General features: G+C 59.6%; 2 protein-coding genes across 7 annotated transcripts in view; both read left to right on the forward strand.

Annotated features, from left to right (window-relative positions):
• PACS2 (phosphofurin acidic cluster sorting protein 2) overlaps positions 1-4,059 on the forward strand; it is a 63,724-nt gene extending 59,665 nt beyond the window's left edge. For 3 of the 6 annotated variants that reach the window (XM_055555674.1, XM_055555675.1, XM_055555676.1), the window contains 2 exons: positions 201-314; positions 1,009-4,059. In XM_055555674.1, coding sequence (XP_055411649.1) covers positions 201-314; positions 1,009-1,127 — 233 coding nt within the window. In that variant the 3' untranslated portion in view covers positions 1,128-4,059. Of the gene's footprint in view, positions 1-200; positions 315-1,008 lie in introns of those variants that run through there. The other 3 variants (XM_055555678.1, XM_055555679.1, XM_055555677.1) reach the window with 3 other exon arrangements.
• A 542-nt stretch (positions 4,060-4,601) lies between these two features.
• On the forward strand, positions 4,602-19,126 carry TEX22 (testis expressed 22). Its single transcript, XM_055555913.1, has 3 exons — positions 4,602-5,476; positions 18,734-18,865; positions 18,947-19,126. The coding sequence occupies exons 1-3, from the start codon at positions 5,291-5,293 to the stop codon at positions 19,124-19,126; spliced, it is 498 nt and encodes a 165-aa protein (XP_055411888.1). The 5' UTR covers positions 4,602-5,290.
• Positions 19,127-23,654: the final 4,528 nt, after the last annotated feature.

Below are 23,654 nucleotides of genomic sequence, written 5' to 3' on the forward strand. Positions count from 1 at the left end.
CGAGGGTACTGTGGGCCTGGGGGCCACTTCGTTCCCACAGCCCTGGGCAAGGGCCTGCTGGCGGGCGGGTGGTGGCGGTCAGGGTTAGCGTGGAAGGAGGGCCAGAGGAGCGGGGTTCGGGGCCGGCAGAGCGTACAGCCCGTGCTGTCCCCAGCCCTGAAGGAGCAGCAGGAGCACAGCACGGCCCCCTTTCCTCCTAGTGATGTTTTTGCCCAAGAAAACCAAGGACAAGGACGTGGAGTCCAAAAGCCAGTGCATCGAGGGCATCAGCCGCCTGATCTGCACGGCCAAGCACCAGCAGAACATGCTGCGGGGTGAGCCGAGGCGCCCTCGCGGGCGGGGGCGGGGCCTGTGGCAGTGGGCGCGGCTTGGGGCGGGGCCTGTGACCAACAGGAAACGGAAGTAAACCGGGGCGGGGCGGGGCGGGCCCGCCGCTTGTGGACGTTCACCTCCGGAAATGCTTGTTTGGCTGTGATGCCATGTTACTAGTCTGAGCTCAGAGCACACTGGGGCCAGCCCACCTGTGTGTGTGGAGTGGCTTTTCAAAATCTGAGAAATAATTTCTCAGTCCTTTCTGCTTTATCTCAGAATTTTTATAGAAGATACTCTGGGACTGAGTGGTTGAGAACACGGAGCTCTCGAGTTCTCTCTTTTCCGTGCGCTTGGGTCTGACCGGCCCAGAGCCAGCCTTTCTCTTGATTTTCTGGCTTAAGTGCAGGGTGTTTCAAACCCAGTCTGCAGACCCCTCCGAGGCAGACAGGCTGTGGACACAGCTCCCCTGAGGGGGCTGGGCAGAGGCTCTCGGGCCACGGGGATGCGGTGCGAGCAGGCGGCAGGAAGGCCAGGAGGGGAGCTGGGGGTCCGCGGCCCCCTCCCGCAGGGCCGGTGGGAACCAGCGAGTGTCTCCCGGGAGCCTGGGGGTTCCCACGGGTGTCGGCACCCCCCGCCTTGTTCTCGGCCGCGGCCTGGAGCTGGGGGCAGGCGGGTCAGGCGGCCTTGTCCCCACAGTCCTCATCGACGGCGTGGAGTGGAACGACGTCAAGTTCTTCCAGCTGGCGGCCCAGTGGTCCTCCCACGTCAAGCACTTCCCCATCTGCATCTTCGGACACTCCAAGTCCACCTTCTAGCCCCGCCTGCCGGGGGGCCGTGCCAGTTTCCGCTCTGCAGCCCCACGATGGCCGCAGCCGGGAGGGCCCAGCTGCTTTTCTGTTCACACTTCAGTTTACCACAGAGACAGACGCTTAAAACCCCAGAGAGAAACAGTCTTAAGTATGAACGCGCTCACAACCTGAAGACTAACGGGGCGGCCCCCACCGGGAGCCCTTAACTGCTCTGCTTATTAACCAGAATGTCCTGGCGGGGGTGGGAGGGCAGGCGGGATCACGGAAGGTGTGTTTTGGCCTCAGGACTACCCCCCCACCCCGACCCAGTCCCCCCAACAAGAAGGGTTCTTGCCTTCGTGTCCTGTCCTTTCTGAAAGCCAGGACTACTCTGCTTCCTCAGGGAGCGGGGGTCCTGCGGGTGGCCCCGTGGACCCCAGGCTGCCTGTGCGCAGGCAGCGAGCTGGGGGCCAGAGGCCAGAGGCCAGCCTTCTGTCAGGGACGTCATGAGCGGAACACAGAGGCCAGTCAGCCCCGCCCTGGGCCCCCCGCCCACCAGCCGAGAGGGCCCCAGCGCCGCCCACTCTGGATCCCAATGAACTCCAGCCACCGGGGGCAGTGGAGGTTTTATAGTAGTGGATATTTTTAATGCTTTTAAATACATGTTATAATGTAGCTGCCAAACAGACGTTGCTCTTCTGAAATCCCAGCAGCCCCTGAGGACGGAGGCAGAGCCAGCCGTGCCGCCCCCGCTCCCCGTGCCCTTCGCTGCCCCCGAGGCACCACTTTGCTTCTGCGAGTCATCCTGCCCCGAACAAAGTTGCCGCCTCAGCTCCACCGCCTGCCCCCACACTGGCCCCGCCTGCTGACTGGGGGTGTCTGGGCCAGGCAGGCAGGTGTCTGTCACCTGCACCACTAATGTGGCCAGTGAGGCTCAGGCAAGGGGCCAAACCGTAGGGGCTCAAGCTCCGTTGGAGCCATGGGTGCAGCCGGGTCCCCACCTGTCTAGGCTAGGCCCTTCAGAGCAAGGGATTTGGGGTTTAGGTCCCCAGGGCGCGGGGGTGGGGGGGGGGGTGGAGCACCCTGCCATCCCCCTCCCTGTGCAGTTAGGCAGTGGCTGTCTTGACCCGAGGCCCGGGTCCCTTCCAGCCCTCCTGCTCAGCCCCAGCCCTGCCCCCAGGACTCCCCAGGAAGAGCCCACCTGCTCCACCTGGCCACTGTGGCTGCAGGCCCGGGGTGCCCACCCAGGGGCTCTGAGCCCAGTTTTCTAGGGCTGAGAAACACACGGGCTGCGCTCAGAAAAACCGTGCCAAACGCCAGACAGGCTGCAGGTCTTCCCTGCTCTGTTGGAGGACAGGACTTCCAACAGCCCGTGGCAAGGAAGGGTCCCACTTGGGGGTGGAAGACAGTCCATTTTTCTTACCTGTGACCTGCCTGCTTACCTCCCCCAGGTGGCTGTTCAGGGTCTGAGTGTCCATGGCCAAGAGCCTTGGGCCTAGCAGGTGGACAGATCTGAGCATGCCCTTGGACCAGGGTCCTTGGACGGGAAGGACCTGGGTGAGAGTGTAGGCCACTGAGCCAAGGACCCCTTGGGCAGCTTGTGCAGTGTCCACCTGTGTCTACACCCAGCAGCTGCCTGGGACCTGTGAGTTTCCCCGCCCTCGTTCCCACCACTGGCTTCAGGGCCCTGAGTACTGCTCCTTGAGTTTCCTTTTCAGAGGTCACACTCAAAAGGAGATGTGGCTGACACGCCCTTGACTTAGCTTTCCAGCTGCAGAGCTAGTTTTAGAGGAAGGGGCCAAAAGGGGCTGTCCTGTCCCATCCAGCTGTGAGCTGTCCCCATACCAAGGAGGAGACACCCAGCACCTCCACCCTGGGCAGGCCACGCTGTTCCTGGGCCCTGGAGGTCATACAGACAGCCCCAGCCACCATGACTCACTTAGAGACCTGGGCTCCGGTGCCTTGGTTTCCCCATCATCTAATCGGGGATCTAAACACTTCCCCCGCCTACCTCATGGAGCTGTTTTGAGGACACAGATAAAAGCACTTTGTCCCTCAAAGGAAGATGACTCAGAAGCCAAAGCTGCCTGTGACTGAGGCACAGCCCTGAGTGCACGGAGGGCAGTGTGGGGGCAGCTTGTGAGGAGCGCAGGGCCCAGACCGTGACCCCAGGACAGGAGCAGCCCCTGCAGAGCAGGGCTTCTCTGCCCACTGGGTGACCAGAGGTCACTGGGACTCAAACGCTAAGCCACTCGTCTCGTTCAGGCAAGGCCAGGCTCCTCACGGCCTGCGGCACAGTATGGGCAGGAGCCACCCTCACTCAGGCCAGATGGGAGGTCAGCTCCAGCCCCGTATCCAGGCCACCGCTTTCTCCCTCTTTGTGTCAAGTCCCCAGGGTCACCGTCTGCTCAGGGCACGCAGGCCAGTGTCCCGAGTGTCATGGCCGCAGCTCAGGGAGGAGAGGGGCAGTAGGATTAGAGCGACCAGGGCCAGCTAGGCTGCGCTGTCCTCGCTGGCAGATACCAAGACCTGCCTGGCCTTCATCCCAGGACGCGTTCCTCATGACAGGACTGCGCCGCTTGCTCCCAGAGGCCAGTTGCCTGACCCCTACACGTCCTTTGATCCCCTTCTTGAGACCCCTCCTATCCTGTGGCGGAGAGGAAGCTGCGTTCCTGGGGGCGGCCTCAGGGGCCGGGCTTGGGAGCCCTTTCCCTGGGTCTGGCGCTGCAGGCCAAGGGGCGCCGCTGCGTTCCTGCAGACCCCGTCCAGGTTTTGTGCGTTGTTTGGTGTCTAGGATGTACGTGTTGCTAGCTTTTTTTTTTTTTTTTTAATGGAAAACAGGATTAATGTAAATAGCGTTTTTGGGAAACAGATTCTAATCTGTCACGTATGTGACCACGTGGACTATTTTAAGGTGCTGATGCGACACTAATAAACCCGGGGAGCACTCCCAGGCCCTCCCTCGCCTGCTGTGTGATTCCTCTCGAGCAGCCTCGCCCCTCCATCCGTCCAGGCGCGGGCGCCGCCCGGTGTCCAGGCACCGCAGGCCGACCTTCCGAGGCCCCCACACGCCGCGTGGACCCAAGGGGACCGGGGGGTCGGGGCGCGGACAGCTGGGGGCATCCCCGAGGAGTGCCTCTCTGGGCAACGCGGGGCCGGGACTCCTCGCGGCCCCGAGATGAAGCTCCGGGTCATGGACGCCGGGGCGAGACAGCGTCCGCGTGGACAGCGGAAGCCCGGGCGGCCCCTGAGGATTGAGGCCAGAGCGCAGGCGCGCCCCGAGCCGGAAGCGGAAGCGGCCGGGCGGAAGCTGTCGAGCGGAAGTTTCCTTAGGCTCGGCTCCGCCTTCTCGGGCCTTCTGGAACCGCTGTGGGCCCCACCCTCTGACCCGCCCGCCACAATGGGCCCGCCCCGCCCCGCCCCCAGTGTGCCCGCCCCCTCCTCTCATCCCCTCCCGCGGGCACCCAAACAGTACCCAGCGGACCCGCCCATCCCCCGCCCCTCCCTGCAGCGTGTGTATTCCGCCATGTGTGTACCCCACTTCTCCCCGTCTTCGTGCCCCCGATGTGTCCCGCGCCTCCCCGACGGTCGCTGCACCCCATGACTTCCTCTCCTTGACCCTCTCTCCTGTTCCCTGACCCCTGCCCTGCCATCCCTCCGCGGAGTGGAGACGGGCGGGCTGCCGTCCGCTGCGGCCCCTTCACACATAGTCGTGCAGGTGAAGGGCACGGATCCTGGGCCCTGGGGTGTGGCCTGGCGTCGAGGTGAGGTCACAGGGGTCCGGAAGAACCAGGCGGGGAGAGCTGCGGGGGGGCCCCTCCTTTCTCCCCTGGTCGTTCTGCCCGCAGGCAGAGTCCCCAGAAGCTGCCCATCCGAGGAGCTGGAGCCACGGTAGGAGAGGGGGCGTTCCTGGGGGAGCCTGAGCGGGGGCAGGGGCAGGGCGGTGGCTGCAGCTGCCCTGGCCTGGGGTGACCATGTGGAGAAAAATGGATGCAGGAGCAGGGGGACCAGGACACCCAAGGGGATGGACCCATTTGGGGCTCACTGGCTGAGGTCACCCAGCACTGTCTGGCCAATGGCTGGAAGCTGAGCCCAGCAGACCCTAACGTGACCTTCCTCTGCCTGAGGAGCCCAGGTATCTGTGGGGACTTTGCCCCAGAGGTGCAGGCCAGCCACCCAGGGGGCTGCAGATGGACAGCAGGGAGTGTTCGCTTAAGGTTCTCTTGAGGAAGAAGGCAGAGTTGCAGCCTTCCCAGGAGAAGGAGCAGCCTTCCCAGGAGAAGGGGCAGCCCTTGGGGCCACCAAGCCCAGCGATGGCCTGGGGCCCACCAAGTGCCCAGAGCAGCAGTCAGCCGGAGCCGCAGACTGAGGACTGGGTAAGCTAGAGGGGGCTCCTCTCTAGAAATCTGGGTCCTGGCGGGGGAGTGTGGGTGGAGATGGGGCCTCTGGAGCCCGGGGAGGGCCAGAGGGCATCTGATAACAAGCAGGTGCTGGACTGGGGGCCATGCAGAGTGTCAGCATTCTCTCCCCCAGAGCCCTGGGAGGGCACCAAGGTGGGCGCGCCCCTTCCAGCCTCCCACAGCTGTGGGTGGTCCACCTCTGCCGGCCACCCCAATCCTGGGGGCCGCCATGTGGAGGGCGCCTGGTAGGGGGAGGCTCTGCGCACAGCCGGGACAGTGTCCTACTGACCAGGTAGGCGGGCGGTCAGCAGGAGACCTGTCAACCAAAGTCATGACTGAAACATTTCTGGAGGCCCTGCTTGGTGCTGGCCCCAATGTGGAGGAACCTGTCTCACCCCAGCTGGCCAGGTGGGCCGCTGTCCAGTCACCGTGCAGCCCCGCGTGCACAGGCCACAGCTCCCCTGGCCCCGGGGCAGCTTTCCAAGCAAAGGAAGCCAGGCCCCCAGAAGTTCCGGACAGTTCCCTGTGCTTCAGGGTCAAAGCCAGGCCTGATGGATCCAGGCTGAGGCAGGCAGGCCCGGTGGAGCTCGTGCAGCTGTGTGCTTGGACCCGTCTGTGGGGATGTCTGCAAGGTCCCGGGTTTCTGTGGAAAGGCGGTAGAGGAGGGAAGCGGGCTCTAGGTGCTGTACCAGCTGTGCCCCTGCCCGAAGCCAGCCACTGCTTGGCTTCTATGTTGGCTTCTATGAGGCCAGCTTCTCAGGACAGGCCATCTAAGACATAAACACACAAGCATGTCGCCTGTCAGGGGCGAGGACTCCTTGGGAGGCGCCGGGGTGGGACTTCTGTCTGGACAGGGGCCCTGTGGACGGAGGGGCCAGGCGACGCCTGGACAGGGATGACCTGCTGCGTTTGCAGTTCCAAGAGGTGGAGGTGGCTGTAGGGGAGGGGTGCATGGGGACGAGGCCGGGAGGCGGCACAGCGGAGGGGGTCCTGGGGGAGGCAGAGAAGGGGTGCAGACCCCTCTCCTCAGACTGCCAGGTTTCTGACTTGGGGGCAGGGAGTCCCGCAGGGTCCCCCAATCTTGGCCGCCCTGTCGTACCCTCCTGCCTCATCTCTCTACTGCTCCCCGGCCTCGGGCAGCGTCAGCCGTCGACTGTGGCCTCGCAGGTGCGCTTGCTCACTCTGACTGTCCTGCTGCGTCTGTCCTCTCTGTCGCTCCCTGCTGTGCCCTCAGCAGGGAAGCTCCTCCTCCAGTCTCCCCACGTCGGGACCTCATCATCTTTCAGGGACGAGCCCGGCTGACAGAGGTCGGCCCCCCAGTCCCTTCTTCCCCGGCCTTCCCGGCCCAAGCCCACGCTGGGGGACACGTGCTCACGGGGCGTTCTCCTCGGGCTGAGGCCCAGGTCTGAGGAGACAGTCCCCCCCCAGCGAGGGTCCCCAGACAGAGGGCCTCGCACAAAGGGCCAGGCACGCCTGTGCCCGTCCGCCACCCGGCAGGCCCACCAACATGGCTGCAGAGGACCCTGAGAAAGACAAGAACCCGCGGCACTGGATTGGGCGGGATGACCGGCCCAGAGGAGATGGTGACCCCTGTCCGGTGTGGCCATGGGGCGGGCAGAACAGAGGGGTCAGCTCCCAGCTGCGTGGTAGGGGGCGGCTGAAACAGGAAGCTGCTCTCGTGGCCAGGCCCCAGCCTGCCAATGTTGCTATCAACTCTTAGTCCCTGGGGTAAACGTGAGGAACAGCTGAGGGCACCAGACATTCTGAGAAGATCTCTATCGTGAAAAAGAGCAAGACACCTGGAAAAAAAAAAAAAAAAAGAGAAGAGCCACAGTGCCAGGCGGGTCAGAGCAAAGCTGGAGGTGGGTCACCGTCCCCGGTGTGGCCTGCGCCTTCTCAGAAGCGTTGGCCCAGCAGCCGAGCAGGGGGGACGGAGCCAGCACCGTGGGAGACGCGCCTGTGCCCCGTCGGTGCGGGGGGTGCACTGGAGCCCGTCCACAGCAGACGGTCCAGGAAGGGGGTGCAGGCGACCGCTTGGAAATAAGCAGCCCTCGCAGACAGATGCTGGGAGACAAACAAGTGAAAAAGGCACGTTTGACAACTGGAATAGACTTAACAGGAGATAACGCAGATCTGTTTGAAACTTTAAAACACCACAGAGCGTTACCAAGAGACTTGGTAATGGGAAGACACCATGTTCTTGGAGAGCACAACTCACTGGCACAGAGGGTTCTCCCAGGCATTTCACAGCCCACTCTCAGTAATGGTACAAACTGGTAAACCTACATCGTCCCTTTCTTCTTGGGCAAACTGGTCACGTGGAAGAATAAGCATAGGTGTAGCTCTAACAGGTGTGAATTCATATCATAAAACTTCAGTTATCAAACTATAGTGTCCTGTCGTGTCATGAGTAACAACAGAGCTGAATAGGAGATCTAGAAACTTACTCCAGTGGGTGCATACACTTAGTGTAAACTGAAGATGGCATCTCAAACCCATGGAGGGGGGCGTGGGGGTGCGGGATCTTAGTCCCCTGACCTGGGGTGGGACTGGTGCCCCTGCAGTGGAACCATGGTGTGTTAACCACTGGACCGCCAGGGAAGGCCCATAGATGTTTTGGTAAATGCTGAGACGGTGTGTAGCTGTCTAGAAGAAAGGAACTTGTAGGCATACCTCTCACTGAGTACCAGGATGGAGGTGTCGAAGTTTTAAATGTACAAAAAATAAAACCATAAAAATGCTAGAGACTTCCCCTGGTGGTCCAGGGGCTAAGACTCTGTGCTCCCAATGCAGGGGGCCCAGGTTTGATCCCTGGTCAGGGAACTAGATCCCACATGATGCAACTAAGACCCAATGCAGCCAAATAAATAAAAAAAAAAAAATAATTTTTTTAAAGTGGTGGAAGAAACCCTGGATAGACCCCTCTGTGGCCGTGGAGTGTTAGTCGCCTAGCCATGTCTGGCTCTTTGCGGCCCCATGGACTGTAGCCCTCCAGACTCACCTGTCCATGCAATTCTCCTAGCAAGAATACTGGAGTGGGTAGCCATTCTCTTCCCCAGGGTATCATCCTCCCCCAGAGATCGAACTTGATTCTCCTACATTGCAGGCAGATTCTTTACCATCTGAGCCACCAGGGAAACCTATGACCATGGAAGTAGGGGTAACCTTTCCAATCAAGTCTTTGCGACCCCATGGACTGCAGCACACCAGGCTCCTCTGTCCTCTATTAGATCTCCCAGGGTTTGCTCAGGTTCATGTCCACTGAGTCGATGATACCATCCAACCATCTCATCCTCTCTTGCCCTCTTCTCCTCATGCCTTCAGTCTTTCCCAGCATCAGGGGACTCTCAGTCTTCTCCAGCACCATAGTTTGAAAGCATCAGTTCTTCGACATTCAGCTTTCTTTATGGACCAGCTCTTAAATCCATGCATGACTACTGGAAAAACCATAGCTTTGACTATGTGGATCTTTGTCAGCATAGTGATGTCTCTGCTTTGTAATACATTGTCTAAGTTTGTCATAGATTTCCTTCCAAGGAGCAAGCAGCTTTGAATTTCCTGGCTGCGGTCACCATCCACACTGATTTTGGAGCCTAAGAAAATAAAATCTGTCCGTGCTTCCCCTTTTTCCCCTTCTCTTTGTCATGAAGTGATGGGATCAGATGCCATGATCTTAGTTTTTTGAATGTTGAGTTTCAGGCCAGCTTTTTAACTCCTCTTTCACGCTCATCAAGAGACTTTTTAGTTCCTCTTCACTTCCTGCCATTAGAGTGGTATCATCTGCATATCTGAGGTTAATACTTTTCCTGGCAATCTTGACTCCAGCTTGTGATTCACCTAGCCTGGCATTTTGCATGATGTACTCTGCATATAAGTTAAAGAACTCTTAAAACCCAACAACAACAAAAAACCAAGAATTTGACTCAAAAATGGCCAAAGGGCTTGAATAGACACTTCTCCAAGGATGCACAAATGGTCGGCAAGCACACGAAAAAAAGGCTCAACGTCCTTAGTCCCAGGCCCAGGGCCAGGGCAGTGCAAATCAGAACGCAGTGGACACCACCTGAGTCTTGTTAGATGGCTGTAATGATTTTTAAAAAAGGACAGTGCTGGCAAGTGTGGAGAAACTGGAACCTCGTGCTCTGGAGGGAGTGTGAAATGATGCAGCCGATGGAGTTTCCTCAGAAAGTGGAGCACAGAAGTATGGTGTGATCCAGCAATTCCAATTCTGGGTAAATAGCTGAAAAAAATACAAGGCAGAGAAACAAACAGATACTTGTATATCCACGTTCCCAGGGGGGATGCAGTGGAGAGTAACCAAAACCTAGAAGCAACCCAAGTGTCCTTGGACACATGAAGGCGGTGAAAACAGAGCAGAGCGTAACTCAGCCCTCAGAAGGAAGCACACTGTGACACACGGCACAGCGTGGGTGGGCCTTGAGGACACGATGCTGAGTGGGATTCGCAGAACACAGGAGGACAGACACGGGCCCACGCACAGGGTCCCTGGGGTCAGCTTCAGAGACAGAAAGTAGACAAGTGGGGTAGGGGCCGGGGGAGGGGTGGGAGCGAGTGTTTCGTGGGGACTGAGACTCGGTTTGGGGAGAGGGAAAGTCCTGGGCGTGTGGTGACGGTTGCACAAGGTTCGGATGTGCTTGTGCCAGTGAGCTGCGCGCTTCAAGATGGCCAAAGTGGTCGAGTTTATGTTACGCGCGTTTTATCACAGTAAAAAAAAAACAACATAAAGGGAGGGAAAGAAAAGGATCAAGAGGACATCTGATGGTGCATAATGGAGTCTAGCAGTCTGCGGGAGCAGGGGGAAGCCAAAGAAGCTCCCCCAGGCCCAGAGGTGGAGCTTCCTGGAGTCTGTCCCCGCCCAGGAGGAAGGGCTGGTAAATGGGCTGGCCCCGGGGAGTTAACTGAGGACACAGCCCAGCGGCTCGGATGAATGGTGGGCGGGGAATTAGGGCTGGAAGCCGAAGTGAACTTGAGCGCGAGTTCCAGGACAGGCGAGAGGCTGAGTGAGGCCGAGCTGGCCCTGCAGGGCTCAGGGCCAGTCTGGGCTGGACGGATGCCCTGGGCAGCCGGGGCCAGCAGGTTGCAGAGGAAACAGCATGACCGCGAGGAAGCCCCAAGTCCATCCCTGCCCCAGCACCACCCCCAGACAAAGGACCCGCGTGAGGCTCAGAGGGGCTGACAGCTAGCGGACCGTGGGCACACACGCGCACACATCACGCATGCGCACATCACACGCGCACACATCACGCATGCGCACACCACACGCGCACACATGCCTGCAAGAGAGGCAGATGGTTCCCAGGATGCACAGGCCTTTCACAGAAAGGGAGCCAGAAAGAAAACGAAAAGATATTTGATATCAGGGAAATAAATTGATGAAGATGCGAGAGGCCAGAGTGTTGGCCAAGACGCACGGGGAGCCGGCGCCCCTCGGACGAGAGAGCCCTGGGGCGGCCCAGGCCGGGCCTGAAGAAGGCCAGACTCCAGCCGCCCCCCAGGAGCGCGCACGCGGCCCAGACCCGCCCGTGTCCCTCCGCAGAGCGGGGAGGGGGGGGGGGGGTTCGGGTGAGGGCTCCCGTGGCTCCTGTGCTGCAAGACAGCAGTGCCACCCGCGGGACGAGCCCCGGGAGCCCACGTGGAGATGTCTCGAAAGCGGGTTGCGGGAGCATCGCGGGCGAGCACTCTGTGCCCTGAGGCTCTGGTCACGCAGCCCGGCCCTGCGTGGTGTGTGGGCTCATCGAGGAGCCTGCCCGGAACCAGATCAACGCGGTTTCTTGGGGGGAAAGACTGGGAGCAAGTACGGCACTGTTCATTATGGATCATGGATTCCCGGGTTTTAAAATACACTTTCCTGCGCATGTTCTCACGTGGTTACCGTCCCAGTTTTGAACCAAACGCGTGCCTGAGGCCAGGCTGGGGCAGGACAGCCCTTCCACTGGCAGGGCCTGGCGAGCGAGGTCTCCCTGCAGTGGGCACAGGCGCCCCCCTCCCCCACCTGCGGCGACTCGGCTGCCCCAAGCCCAGCCAAGGCCATCAGGACCCACCTGAAGCCCCGGGCTGGCAGCACAGGGCGGGGGTGTCACCGTGCAGTCTCGCCTGGCGGAGAGATAGCAGAGACCCTGAACCCTGCTGATCTGAATCCATGTTACAGAGGGCTTTTCAGGACCCTGAAGAGACTAAGAGCAAAGGAAACTCTAAAGTGAGCCTGGATCTTCCCTAATGAGGATTCGTGGGTAGGTGTCCCCACACCCAAGAAGCGAGTCCTCTGCGTCGACGCGGTCCTCGCAGCCCAGAGCATCACCCTGGCACCCATGCCGGCTGACGAGGCGGGGAAAGAAGAAGAGCGATGCCCTCTGACCGAAGCACAGGTTGAAAAGTCCAGAAGTAAATCCAACCGGGCGGCAAACTCCGCGACGACGGAGGGTAGCCTGGTGCAGGACCACAGGGGCCCCGCCCTCCTCAGCCCTGCCCCTGGCATCCAGGAGGGCACACGGCACATAGCAGGAGCTCAACGAGCATGCCCTGAGTAAACGGACTTGCGTGAATGCAGGAAAACTGTGGCCCATGGATGAAGTGATTGGAAATCTCCTAATTATGTTCACTGAACTTCCCTGGTGGCCCGGTGGTTAAGACTCTGCACTTCCACTGCAGGAGGCAAGGGTTTGATCCCTGGGTGGGGAGCCACATGCCCACAGTGTGGCCAAAAAGATTTTTTTTTTTTTTAAGCAAAAACATTTTCTTCATTAGCAAAAGAAGGAAGATCACATGATTATTTCAATGGATGTAGAAAAATAATGTTGATATATTCCAGTCTCCTTCCTTGGGAGAAAAAAATAAAAATTATCCATTCTTAATAGGTAGGAAGAAATGGACATTTCTGTAACCTGGTGAAGGGGAGCCAGAGAGCCCACCGTGGTCATGTTTCCCAAAGCGGCAGCTCGGCCGTCACCGTGATGCCACTGAGACAGCGCATGGGGCCTGCGCCAAAGTCGGGGGAGGGGAACGGGCCTCGGAAAGACCCAAAGGGCAAAGATGAGCAGTCATTTGCTGTTTGTTCTTCAGTTGCTCAGTTGTCTCTGACTCTTTGCAACCCCATGAACTGCAGCACGCCAGGCTTTCCTGTCCTTCACCAGCTCCTGGAGCTTGCTCAAACTCGTGTCCATCAAGTCGGTGATGCCATGCAACCGTCTCATCCTCTGTCGTCCCCTTCTCCTGCTGCCTTCAATCTTTCCCAGCATCAGGGTCTTTTCCAGTGAGTCGGCTCTTTGCATCAGGAGGCCAAAGTATTGAAGCAGTCCCTATCTGTAGCCAATATACTATCTACCTAGAAAGTCCATGCAGGCCAATTCAAATAAAAGATCACTAATCAAGAAGCCTGGATATATGATCACTGTTCAAAGCATACTAGTTTCTAGTACACTAAAAATAACCAACCAGGAAGTGTAGTAGAAAGGAGGATCCATTCACTTTAGCAACAGGAACCAGGGTTTGTAAATTCTAGGAATAAGTCTTCTTGTTCTTGTTCAATGCCCACACAAAGGACACTGTAAAATGTGGCTCAATGGCAGAGAACTCCTAAGGGAAAGTTGTACCATGTCACTGAGTGGGAAGATTTAATGTTTTCAACCTGCCAGACTGCCCCAAAATGAATAATTCAGGACAATCCCAACTTTAAAAAATAGTTTTCATGAATCTTGAAAAGTGTATCTCAAAGGTATGCATGTTTCTGGCAGTGTATTAGTTATCTGTTGCTGCGTAACGAAAATCTCCAGGATCCAGCAGCTTCAGTTGGTTGAGTTCAGTTGTGTCCAACTCTGCGACCCCATGGACTGCAGCATGCCAGGCCTCCCTGTCCATCACCAACACCTGGAACTTGCTCAAACTCATGTCCATCAAGTCAGTGATGCCATCCAACCATCTCGTCCTCTGTCGTCCCCTTCTCCTCCTGCCCTCAACCTTTCCCAGCATCAGTAGCTTAGAACAGTAATAAATATTCTCATCCCAGTTTCTATAGGTCAGGAAACTGGGAGTTGCTTAGTTGGGTGGCTTTGGCTCAGGGCCTCTTGAGGTTATTCCAAGACACCAGTGAGAGCTGCAGTCACAAGGAAACTCAAGAAAAGCTGGAGAAGGTGCCTCCCCGGTCTGGCTGGCAGGTCAGTCCTTGATCCCTGGTGCTGACTGAGCAGCCCTTGGAGACCTGGGCGGGCGGGCCCCACAAGTTTCAGTGGTATCACAAGACTGGGAAGTGAGCGCCTCTGAACAAGCGGAGGGGACATGGGCTAGAAACAACACCCGATCGAGACAGAGGAAAGGGGCAGAGAAAGGCCCTGACACGGGCAAGGCCAGCAAAGCCGGAGACACAGCGGCAGGAGGGGTGGCAGGTTAAGTCGAGTCAGAGGCAGCCATCATGAGAGTGGGCTGAAAACGGCGCACGACCCACCCCCCACCCCCCCCCACCACATGCAGATGGTGCAGGGGACCCTGGGGTACTCTCCCGGGCGGGAGGGGGCAGGCCGCGCACAGTCTGCTTTAGTTCAGAGGCGCGTCGCTGCCAGGCTCGGCCAGTGACCATGGGCTCCAGGGTCAGGGCGGGTGGGAAAGGAGCAAACGGCGGGGTGCCCGCGTGAGGGGCATCCTTTACTCAGGGCTCAGAAATGTGCAGAAGGAAACAGCATCATTGCAGAGTAACACCACCATTTGAAAAAGTTTCTTTTTTTTTACTTGGAAGAGAAACCAGGCAAGAGTTTCAAAACAGGAGCAGGGCCTGGCTCGCCTGCTTTGAGCAGAGAGTCGTGTGGCGCTGGGACGGAAGCTGTCCAGGAGGCCTGCAGCCTGCACAGACTATCCAGAAGCGGACCCCAGGTTGAATCTGGGAGTTTAATTTCCCAGTGGGGAACACACTTTTCAATGAATAGTATTGGGGTGACCGGCCATCCATCTACAAGATCCCCCGACTCGTCAGACACACACAGACACACGAGCAGCAAGTTAAACCAATCACAGAAATGCCGGGAGAAAGGGGGCTGTGGTGAGAGTCCAAGGGGGAGATGCCCAGGCTAGGCCAGACCGTAGAGTAAAACCCCGACAAACCTGACTGCTGCGTGTGAGGCTGGTACAAAGACAAAGGGCGGTGTAGGACGGGCTGGGAAAAGGCCTGTAACACTTAGAACATACAAATGTCTCCCAACCAAACGTGTGAAGAGAGGCTTAAGAGCAAAGAGAAGACAGTTTTTAAAACTGAGGAGAAAAGTATATTGAGTCTGTGCACATACACAGTTCATTAAGAAGAAGCAGGGACTGCCCTGGTGGTCCGGTGGCTGAGACTGCGTGTTCCCGTGCAGGGGGCCAGGTTCAACCCCTGGCCAGGGATCTATTAATAGACGCCACAGGCCACAGCTGAAACTGGGCGCAGCCAATATAAACGAATATTTAATAGAGAAGAAGATGGGCACTAAACACGAAAAGATTGGCAAAAATGACAAAGGTGGAGTTGATGACGTGAGGAAGAAAGTCGTTCTGCTTTAATGGTTTTTCAAAAAAACAGTTTTCGATCATGTCATTGTACTTTTTTTTCATTCTGATTTACTCACCAGTCTTTCCTAATTCTGTTTTGAAACTTTAAGAGGACCTCTTTCATTTTTGTTTTCCTAGCTTCTTGAATTATTTGCTCGGTCCCTTGTTCCACGGCTTTTTTCCTAATTTTCCAGCATTTAAAGCTGCCTTGTGTCCTCAGAGGCAGCGCTGGCCTCCCTCGTGGCTGGCGCAAGTCCTTCTTGTCCCCTCCTGAGAATCGGGTCCCCTTCCGCTCCGGCTTCCGTGCCCGTGGGAGCTCCTGGTGCGGGTTCCCAGGCGGGCCCACGAGGGGGTCTCCTGCCCGTGGCCTGGGGCTTGGCCGCTGTTGGTGACAGTAATCCCGTCGGTGAGCACGTGGGCCCCCGTGCGTGCCGTCAGGTCGCTCCACTCCGTAATGCCCGTCTCTCCTTGTAAAGCTGTGCGCCTCTCTCGATACCCCACGTGAGCACAGAGCTGAGAAGAGCCGCCCGCCAGCCCGGAGGGCTCAGTGGAGCCTCCCGCCCTGGGGACACGCGCTTGCTGTTTTCCTCGCCCGCAGACACCTGCCTCTCCGCAGGTCCTGCTGCCTCGCGCCTGTTCCCCAGCGACCCTGGCCCGGAGCCGAACATGGGCAGCTTCCCTCCACTGTGAGCGCCACCTCTCAGACAGCTCCTGTGTCTCCTGGAGGTGATGATGGTGCCCTCCTGTCCCTTCCGCATCTTCTGATCCCTCCCAGACTTCCAGCACAGCTGTGGCCCTTGTCTCACAAACGCGCGGTGCCCCAGGCCCCGGGTCTCGCTCCTGCCAGGTGGGCTGGGCCCCTCCCCGCCTCTGGGAGCTCCTCAGAAGGCCCCGCAGGTGCTCAGTTCCAACTGGACGGCGCTGAGGACACTTTGTTCTGCCTGCACAGCTGAGTGATGCTTGGGTGGGGAAATTCTAGCGGGAAGCCACCTTCCTGCAGGGCTTTGGGGCCGTGGGCTCTCCCGGCCCTGGGGACTCCTCACCCCCCACACGTGCCCGTTTCTCTCTGCCTGGTTCTCAGATGTCCCCCACTGTCTCCTCTCTCGGTCCTGTAGGAGCCCTTCCAGCCTGGAGTCTTGCCCCTTTGCGGGGTGTGCGCATGTGCGTGTATGTGTGTGCGCGTGCCCGTGTGTGTGAGTGTGCGCGTGCCCGTGTGTGTGCGCGTGTCCGTGTGCGTGCGTGTGCGTGTGTGCCCGTGTGTGTGCATATCCGTGTGTGTGTTCACGTGCCCGTGTGCGTGTGTGTGTGCGTGCCCGTGTGCGCGTGTCCGTGTGTGCGTGTGTCTGCGCGGCCCCTCTGTTCTCTCTGAAAACTGTTGTTGGCTGTTGGGCCTGCATGTCTGATTCTCCGGTGTCCTCACGTTCCCTCCCCTTGGCTTTTGGGGTTTGCTGTGGGTCCTGTTGGTCTTTGCTGTGATGATGCTCTGTGACAAACGACTCGACAGCAGACTTGTCTGTCTGCTCACAGGCCGAGGTCGGCGGGTTGGTGCGTCCCGTGCGTCTCACCACCAGAGGTCTCCCCGGGAAGGCTGTGCTTGGGTGGACACACGGTCACAGGAGGCCCCCCTCGGGCCGCGTGGGCCACCCCCGTGCGCCGCCAGCATCCTCAGACCCTCCCCACATCACAGGGAACCCCTGTGACGCCGCCTAAAGGCGCTGTGGGCGTCAGTCACGGGGCAGGGGGCGACGCGGGCCGGCAGGCCGCCCCCACCCCCCAGTCTTCTACGGAAGCTCTGGTTCCGACGCCACATTCTAACGTTGAAGAGCTCGTCACGGCCCTGGCAGCAGCCCCTCTTTGCTCTGTCCTCTTCCTGTCTCATGGGTCCGTGTCGTCCAGGAGGCGGCGGGAGTGGGGAGGTGGCGCGCTTCCTCACAGTCCCGTCGGAGCCTCTCGGGCCCCGGCCAGTGGCTCTCCCCTGTGTTTCTCATACCATGGGGGCTGCCCTGTCTGCACCCAGGGGTGGGCCCGTGGGCTGGCTGGAGGCTCCGTGTGCTGAGGGCAGCCCCACCAGCAGTCACGAACTTCGTGGAGTGATCGGGCAGGTTTCTGGCTGCTCTGCATTGGATGCCCCGGCTCTGTAGGGCTCTTCACTGGGGCTGGTCTTTTTCCCCAGAAAGGACCCCTCCCCTCTCCTAGGTGGAGGGGGTGCTTAGCCAGGCTGCCGGGGTTCTTGGTGCAGAGTGGGAAGAGGGGCTGGGGACTTCGCTTTATTCTTTTCCTTTTTTTTTTTTTTTTGCTTAAATAACAGAAATGTATTGTTTTGCAGTCTGGAGGCAAGAGTCCAAAATCTCTTCCTGCTGACTGTGCCTCCTGGGCCTGTCCACGCTCCTTTCCCCTGTGTTGCTCACACTATCTTCCTTCTGTGTGTGTTTCTGGCTCCAAGTGTCCACTCCCCCCACCACATCCTGATCATTTTGAAGTGTATGGTTCAGTAGTGTTAAGCACTGGGCTGGCCAAGAAGTTCGTTTGGGTTTTTCTGTCCCATGGAGAACCCCGAACGGACGTCTGGGCCAGTCTGCTGTGCTCGCCTCGCTGTGAAGCCTGCAGGGGCTTCCATCCTGCCACTCTGAAACTCCGTCCGGGTTAAACCGCGCCCGCCCCTCCCCCAGCCCGGGCAGCCTTGGTGCTGTGTTCTGACTCTGCGAATCTGGTGACTCCAGGTAGCTCACACGAGTGGACTACACAAGACCTGTGTTCTCTGTGCCCATGTCTCTGAGGTTCATCCATGTTGCAGCTTATGCAAAGTGTCTTTCCTTTTTAAGGCTGGATGATACTCCGTCTTATGGATGGGCCACACGAGGCTGATTCAGTCATCCGCTGATGGGCATTGTGGTTGCAGCCACTTGTTGGCTACTGTGAACAGTGTGGCTCCAAACATGAGTGCAGAAATATTTCTTTGACTTGCTTTCCATTCCTTTGGATGTATACCCAGAAGTTGGATTGTTGGGTCATATGGTAGTTCTATTTTTAGTTTTTTGAGGAATGGGGACTGAGTTTGTCTTAATCCTCCTTTTATTTTTAGCATGGCACCTACCCCAGCCGCCATGGCACTCCAGAGGGTGACCTCCTGGACCCCGCAGGGAGGCAGCCCGTTGGCCCCTGACTGGGCAGAGCGGGAGGGGCTCCAGAGCCCTCCAGGGACAGCCCACCTGGGCAGGAGTAGGGTGTGGGTCCTGCAGGATGCCTCCCGGCCTGTCCCGTGAGCCTGTGGAGCCCTGAGTGTCATCTCCCCCAATGCCTCTCTGTGGGCATTTCAGAGGGGCCTGGGAGGAGGCTGACCTTTGGGCCCATCTTTCTCAAGGCACCCACAGTCTGGCTGCCTGTTCTGGGGGCCTCCCCAGAGGGTGGGCAGACTGTGCCCAGCCAGGAATAGGCATTAGCCGAGGGCCACGACCTCTGCTGTAAGGGCCCCCAGCATCCAGGGGGGCAACCCACGCGCAGGAAAGCAGGGCAGGTGCTGGCCTGGGTGTCCAGGCGCGGAGCCACTGAGCAAAGCCATGTACAGCCCGAGCCAGGAGCTGAAGCTCTGCCCGCCCGCCGGCACTGGGGTGGCTGAGCGCACCGCCCTTTGTGGGGTGCAGAGGGTTGGCGGGTGCGGGACCCCGGGTGGGGCCGGCGCAGACCCCTGCCTTATCCCCCCAGGTGTGCGAGCCGCAGGACAGCCGGCGCCGGAGCCGGCGCCGCTGGAGCGTCAGCATAGATGAGCGCCGGAGGCTGGCCGTGCTGGGCCGCGGCGAGAAGCTGGACCTCGCTGGGGCGCCCCCCTCCTGCAGGGTGCGGGGAAGCGCGGGAGCGCCGGGTCCCGCCCCTCCCGACCCCGTCCGGCCCCGCCCCTGACCCCCGCTCTCCCCGCAGGACCTCGCGCGGATCATGGCCCAGCTGGTGTCCGAGGACGTGGACAAGGACGTGCTCTTCCCCCACCCGCCGAGGTCCTCCGAGTCCACCAACGCCTTCCAAGCCTTCCTGGTCCGGAGCAAGCCTTTCTGGCACAACGTGGCTCTGGAGGCCCCGGCCTCGAGGTCGCCGCCCTTCTAAGAGCCGACTCAGCCCAGTGTTTTGTCTTCCTGCGTCTTTCCTGTGGGTGCTGGGGAGGCGGGCCCTGCGCCCTCCCTGTAGCCCTCCAGATTGCCGCCACCGGCCCGGGGATACGAAAACAGGCCTGGGAGGACGTCTGGCTGCCCCCTCCTCAGGACACTCACCCTTGGAGGTCACCTCTGGTTGGGGTGACTTGGCCCAGCCCAGCCTCCAAGAGGCCACCTGGAGGGTCTGGGGGACAGGGTAGAGTGGCCCTCCAGGATGGCCCCCTGGGCTGCCAGCAGAGGGTGCCCATCCCCAGCAGGGCCATCCTCCTGGGACCAGCAGCAGTGGGCGGCCTGGGAGGGCGTGAGGCTCTAGCAGCCCCTCCTCTGGGCCTGCTTCACAGACAGCTGTCAGCAGCCCAGGTGGAAGGGGTCTGGGCTGGGGAGCCTGGCCCCTGAGGTGACTGGGCACCTGCCAGCTGGTGGGCTACAGTCCATAGGATTGCAAGAGTTGGATACGACTGAGGCGACTGAGCACACATGCGCGTGGGCAGTGCGTGGAGCAGTGAGGTGGGGCCACGCTCCCAGCAGGGCAGAGGTTTGGATGTTTGAACTGCTTGGTGCTGGCACCGCCCAGCCCAGGAGCACCGGGTCCTGGGCAGGCCCATGGGGAGGCGACGTGATGCGGAGAAGGCCAGAGGCCGTGGGGGTCAGGGCGGCTCCCACACAGAGGGAGGCTTCCTGGAGGAGGTGGCGCTGTCCCTTCTCTGCACAGGGAGCTCGTAGGGGGACCAGGGCCCAGGAGGCAGGGTGGGCAAAGGGCCTGGGGTAGCTGTGAGGAGCTGGCCCTGGCCTGCCATGGTGTCTGCCTTTGCCTCAAGTTCAGGGGTGGACAGGAGGCTTCTGAGCTGCAGGTGACAGTGACATGGGGCTGCATTTGGGGAGACCAGGCTGGCAGCAACGGGAGGTGGGAGAAGGGCAACAGGGAGGGGGTCACAGGAGCCCAGCCCTGGGGCAGCGGGAGGCTGGCATTGGGCGGGTCATCTCCTGCACTTGGTGACTGACAGCTAGGGGCTGATGGGAGCAGGAAGGAGCAGGGAGGGGGCTTTGGGCAAAACGAGGTGGTCCACTCCACCTCCAGGCCCAGGATGTGGGTAGTGCCCAAGTTCTGGCCTCGCTCGCTCAGAGAGTCGGCTGCTGAGATGACCCTAGCTGCCCGTCCTGGCCTCCTGCTCTGCTTTACCTTAAAGCTCAGCACAGGTTCCTCCTCCAGGAAGCCGTCCAGGATCACACAGGTAGCCCCCAGGCCGCACTCTCCGAGGCCCCCTGACTGTACTGTTGTTCCAGGCCTGCGGATTTCCCAGAATCCCCAGGGTGCGTGGAGGGGCCCAGGGATTGTGGGGGTGGTGAGTGGGACTAGGATGGGGCGTCCTAAGAGGTGGGAGAGGAGTGGTGTGAGGTCTAGACGGGGCCTGGGGGGCCTCATGACTTTCCCCTCCTCCTCAAGGACCCCTGATAAAGTGGGGGACAGGTGTCAGGGGCCAGAATCTGCTCTGGGCCAGTCTCCATGCCGGCTGGGAGGACTCCCTCCAGCCCAAGCTGAAGTGTCAGCAGTTAAGACAGGTGACAAGTGCTGTGAGTTCTTTGCCCCAGAGGCCTTAGAGGACCCCACGTCTTCACTGAAGGCCTGGGCCTTGCTGGGCTCGCCCGGCCATGTCTCCCGGTCTCGCCTGGGGGCTCTCCGTAGGCCGCGGTCGGTGGCATGGGTCCAGCCTGGGGCTGGCCGGCCTGCTGCCCTGCAGGCGGTTTCAGGGCCTCTTCTCTGCACCGGTCTCCCCTTGACTGCCCGGCTCTCCCCAGCACAGCACAGCAGCTGTGGGGGGCCTCGTGGGGACCGGCCGGCAGCCTGTGGCCCTCGCAGTAGGGTGTGGAGCCTGGGGAGCTGACGGTGCCTGGAGCAGCCGTGGGGGGCCTTGCGGGGACCGGCCGGCAGCCTGTGGCCCTCGCAGTAGGGCGTGGAGCCTGGGGAGCTGACGGTGCCTGGAGGTGGCTTTGTTGTCGCCCTGGGTGTGTGGGTTTCGTGTTGCTGCCCTAACAAGATGCCACAAACTTGGTGTCTTCACACAAATTCATGGACGGTAGATTCTATAGAAATCCGGAATGGACCTCACTCGGCTACGAGCGGGGTGTGGGCAGGGCTGCCTTCCTCCTGGGGCTCCAGCCTTTCCAGTGTCTTAGAAGCCGCCCACGTCCCTTGGCTTGTGGCCCCTTCCTCCGTCCTCAGAGCTGCAGAGGAGCCTCCCTCCTCCGCCTCTTCCTCCACGTTCAAGGACCTGTGAAGATGTCGGGCCACCTGGATAACCCAGGATAGTGTTTCAAGGTCACCCGGTAAGACACCCTAACTCCTCCCTTGCCGTATAGTCCAGGATGGTCACAGGTTTGGGGGAAAATGTGGCCGTCTTTAAGGGAGGGGCACTCTGCCTTCCACAGGGGTTCCTGGCACTGAGTGGGTGGGGGCTGGGGATTGCTAAACATCTCAGGCGCACTGGACAGCCCCTCACTGCTGAGAACCATCAGGCCCCAGATAGCACCAGGGGCCTGTCTGGGAACCCCTGGAAGAGAGGAGAGTCTAAGGGAGCCTGGCAGCCTGGATGAGAGGAGGTGGCCGGCCTGGGAGCAGACAGGTCAGGCAGCACCCTCTGGTTGGGACACCACCCGTCACCGCCGACAGTGGGCAGTGCAGGGCACCTTTACTCCGCTTCCCTCCCTGAAGGCACCTCCCCAGACTCACGGGGACACCCCCAGGCAGAGAGGATGGCCCCCCCACTGCGTGCCCCCCCTTGCACCCTGGCACCCGTCTGTGCTCGAGGGTCGGGGGGACTCAGAGCAGGAGTAGAGGCCGCTCTGGACACCCCAAACAGAAAGGGGTGCCCTGCAGCCTAGTTTGCGGGGCGCAGGCCCCCAGGCCCAGCAGGGTACCTGAGCTGTGTGGCCTCCCAAGGGCTGCAGACACAGTGCCCAGCATTGCCCATTGAGAAAGATGACTTCATTGGCTTTGCAAGAATATTTGCTCACTATTCAGCAATAAAATTAAAAAAAAATCTCGCCTACAATTTCATCACCGAGAGGAATGCTGTCAACATGAGGTGAGGGCGGTTCCGATATGTCTAAGGGCCCAGGCAGAGGTGTGAGGGTACATGGAACTACAGAACAACTGTAGAATTCTTTCAAATTTTTAAAAATTTAAGGGAAAACACGATGCTGAAATTAGATGAATATTTCTTCATCTGAAGTTCACAAGATTCTCTTACGATTATTTTTAGAAATTACAGCAAACACAGAGCCGGGTGTTGACTGGGTCTGTGTGACGCCCGTCCGCCTGCTGCTGGTGAGGGGCGCTGGCAGCTCTGTGCCTGCCCGGCCCCCTGTGCCCTGCCGTCCGCTGGAGCCCTGCTCCTGGGCGGCGAGCTCCCCAGTCAGCACTGCCCTGTCTTTGTCTCCATTACAGTCTTATTGGCTGCCTTGAAGGTCAGCTTTTACATTTTTAAAGAACCTTATTTCTCAGGTTCTTCTAGGTTTAAAAATGTTTGCCCAAGGCCTTTAGACTCTCATGGTGGGACCTCTTCACCCACCGTTAGGCTCCCAAGGGTGCCTGCTTCACCAGTGCCCCCATTGTGATCGCCCTGTGCCCTGACCCTCATCACTCTTGTCTTCAAGGCCTCAACCATCCTGTTTATCATCTCTTCCCTGCTCCCCGCTGGACGGCACCCTCCGCAGGCCGGGGCAGGATTCTTTGGTAAAGTGTTCTCGGCCTCCTGACTTGGTCTTCAGGTCTCAAACGTTGCTGCGGAGAACAGGGCCAGCTTTTGTCCTTGCTGCATGTGACATGGGTTTTCTGAAGAGCATCTCTCTTGTCTCTGAGGCTGAGTGAGCAGGAGAGGTGGGCTCCGTGTGACTCAGCCCGCTGTGGTCCTGGGGGCTCCCAGGTGATGCTGGGGAGAGTGGCCTGTGGCGGGTCTTTGAGCCTTTTTCAGACTGCAGCCTCCTGCGCCCTGTGCCTCCCGCTGGGTCATGGCCTCCACACGCGGCTGCCGCCCCCATCCCTCAGCAAGTGGCCGCCAGGGCCAAAGGTCAGCTCAGGTCACCTGGAGCCCTGCAGGCCCTGCACAGGGACGCTGCCCTGTCCAGTGGCCTCTGGACCCTTTCACCCACCATTAGGCTCCCATGGGTCCCTCCTCACCAGTATCCCCGCCTCTCTAAACAAACAGTGCCCCCACCGTGAGCGCTTGTCCCCTGACCCCTCTCATCACTTTGTCTTCAAAGCCTTGACTGCCGTATTTATCACTGCTTCCCTGCTTCCTGCTGGACAGTGACTGCCCCTCCCCCCGGCCCCCAGCATCTGAAGTGTGTGGCTTGAAGTGGGTGCTTAGCAAATGAATGACGAAGCGATCGTGCTAATTGCTTGGCCTCGCCCCAGCCCACCTCCAGGCTTCCCCGTGTTAGTCATTGCCACCCTTGGCCCCTCGGTTTCCTGTCCGAGCAAC

This window comes from Bubalus kerabau, chromosome 19, assembly GCF_029407905.1.
Source record: "Bubalus kerabau isolate K-KA32 ecotype Philippines breed swamp buffalo chromosome 19, PCC_UOA_SB_1v2, whole genome shotgun sequence".
Lineage (NCBI taxonomy): Eukaryota > Metazoa > Chordata > Mammalia > Artiodactyla > Bovidae > Bubalus > Bubalus kerabau.

Coding starts and splice junctions, on each gene's coding strand:
- TEX22 (XM_055555913.1), top strand. CDS start 5,291: ATGGACAGCAGGGAGTGTTCGCTTAAGGTTCTCTTGAGGAAGAAGGCA. Junction 5,477..18,733: donor AGCCGCAGACTGAGGACTGG/GTAAGCTAGAGG, acceptor TTATCCCCCCAG/GTGTGCGAGCCGCAGGACAG. Junction 18,866..18,946: donor GGGCGCCCCCCTCCTGCAGG/GTGCGGGGAAGC, acceptor CTCTCCCCGCAG/GACCTCGCGCGGATCATGGC.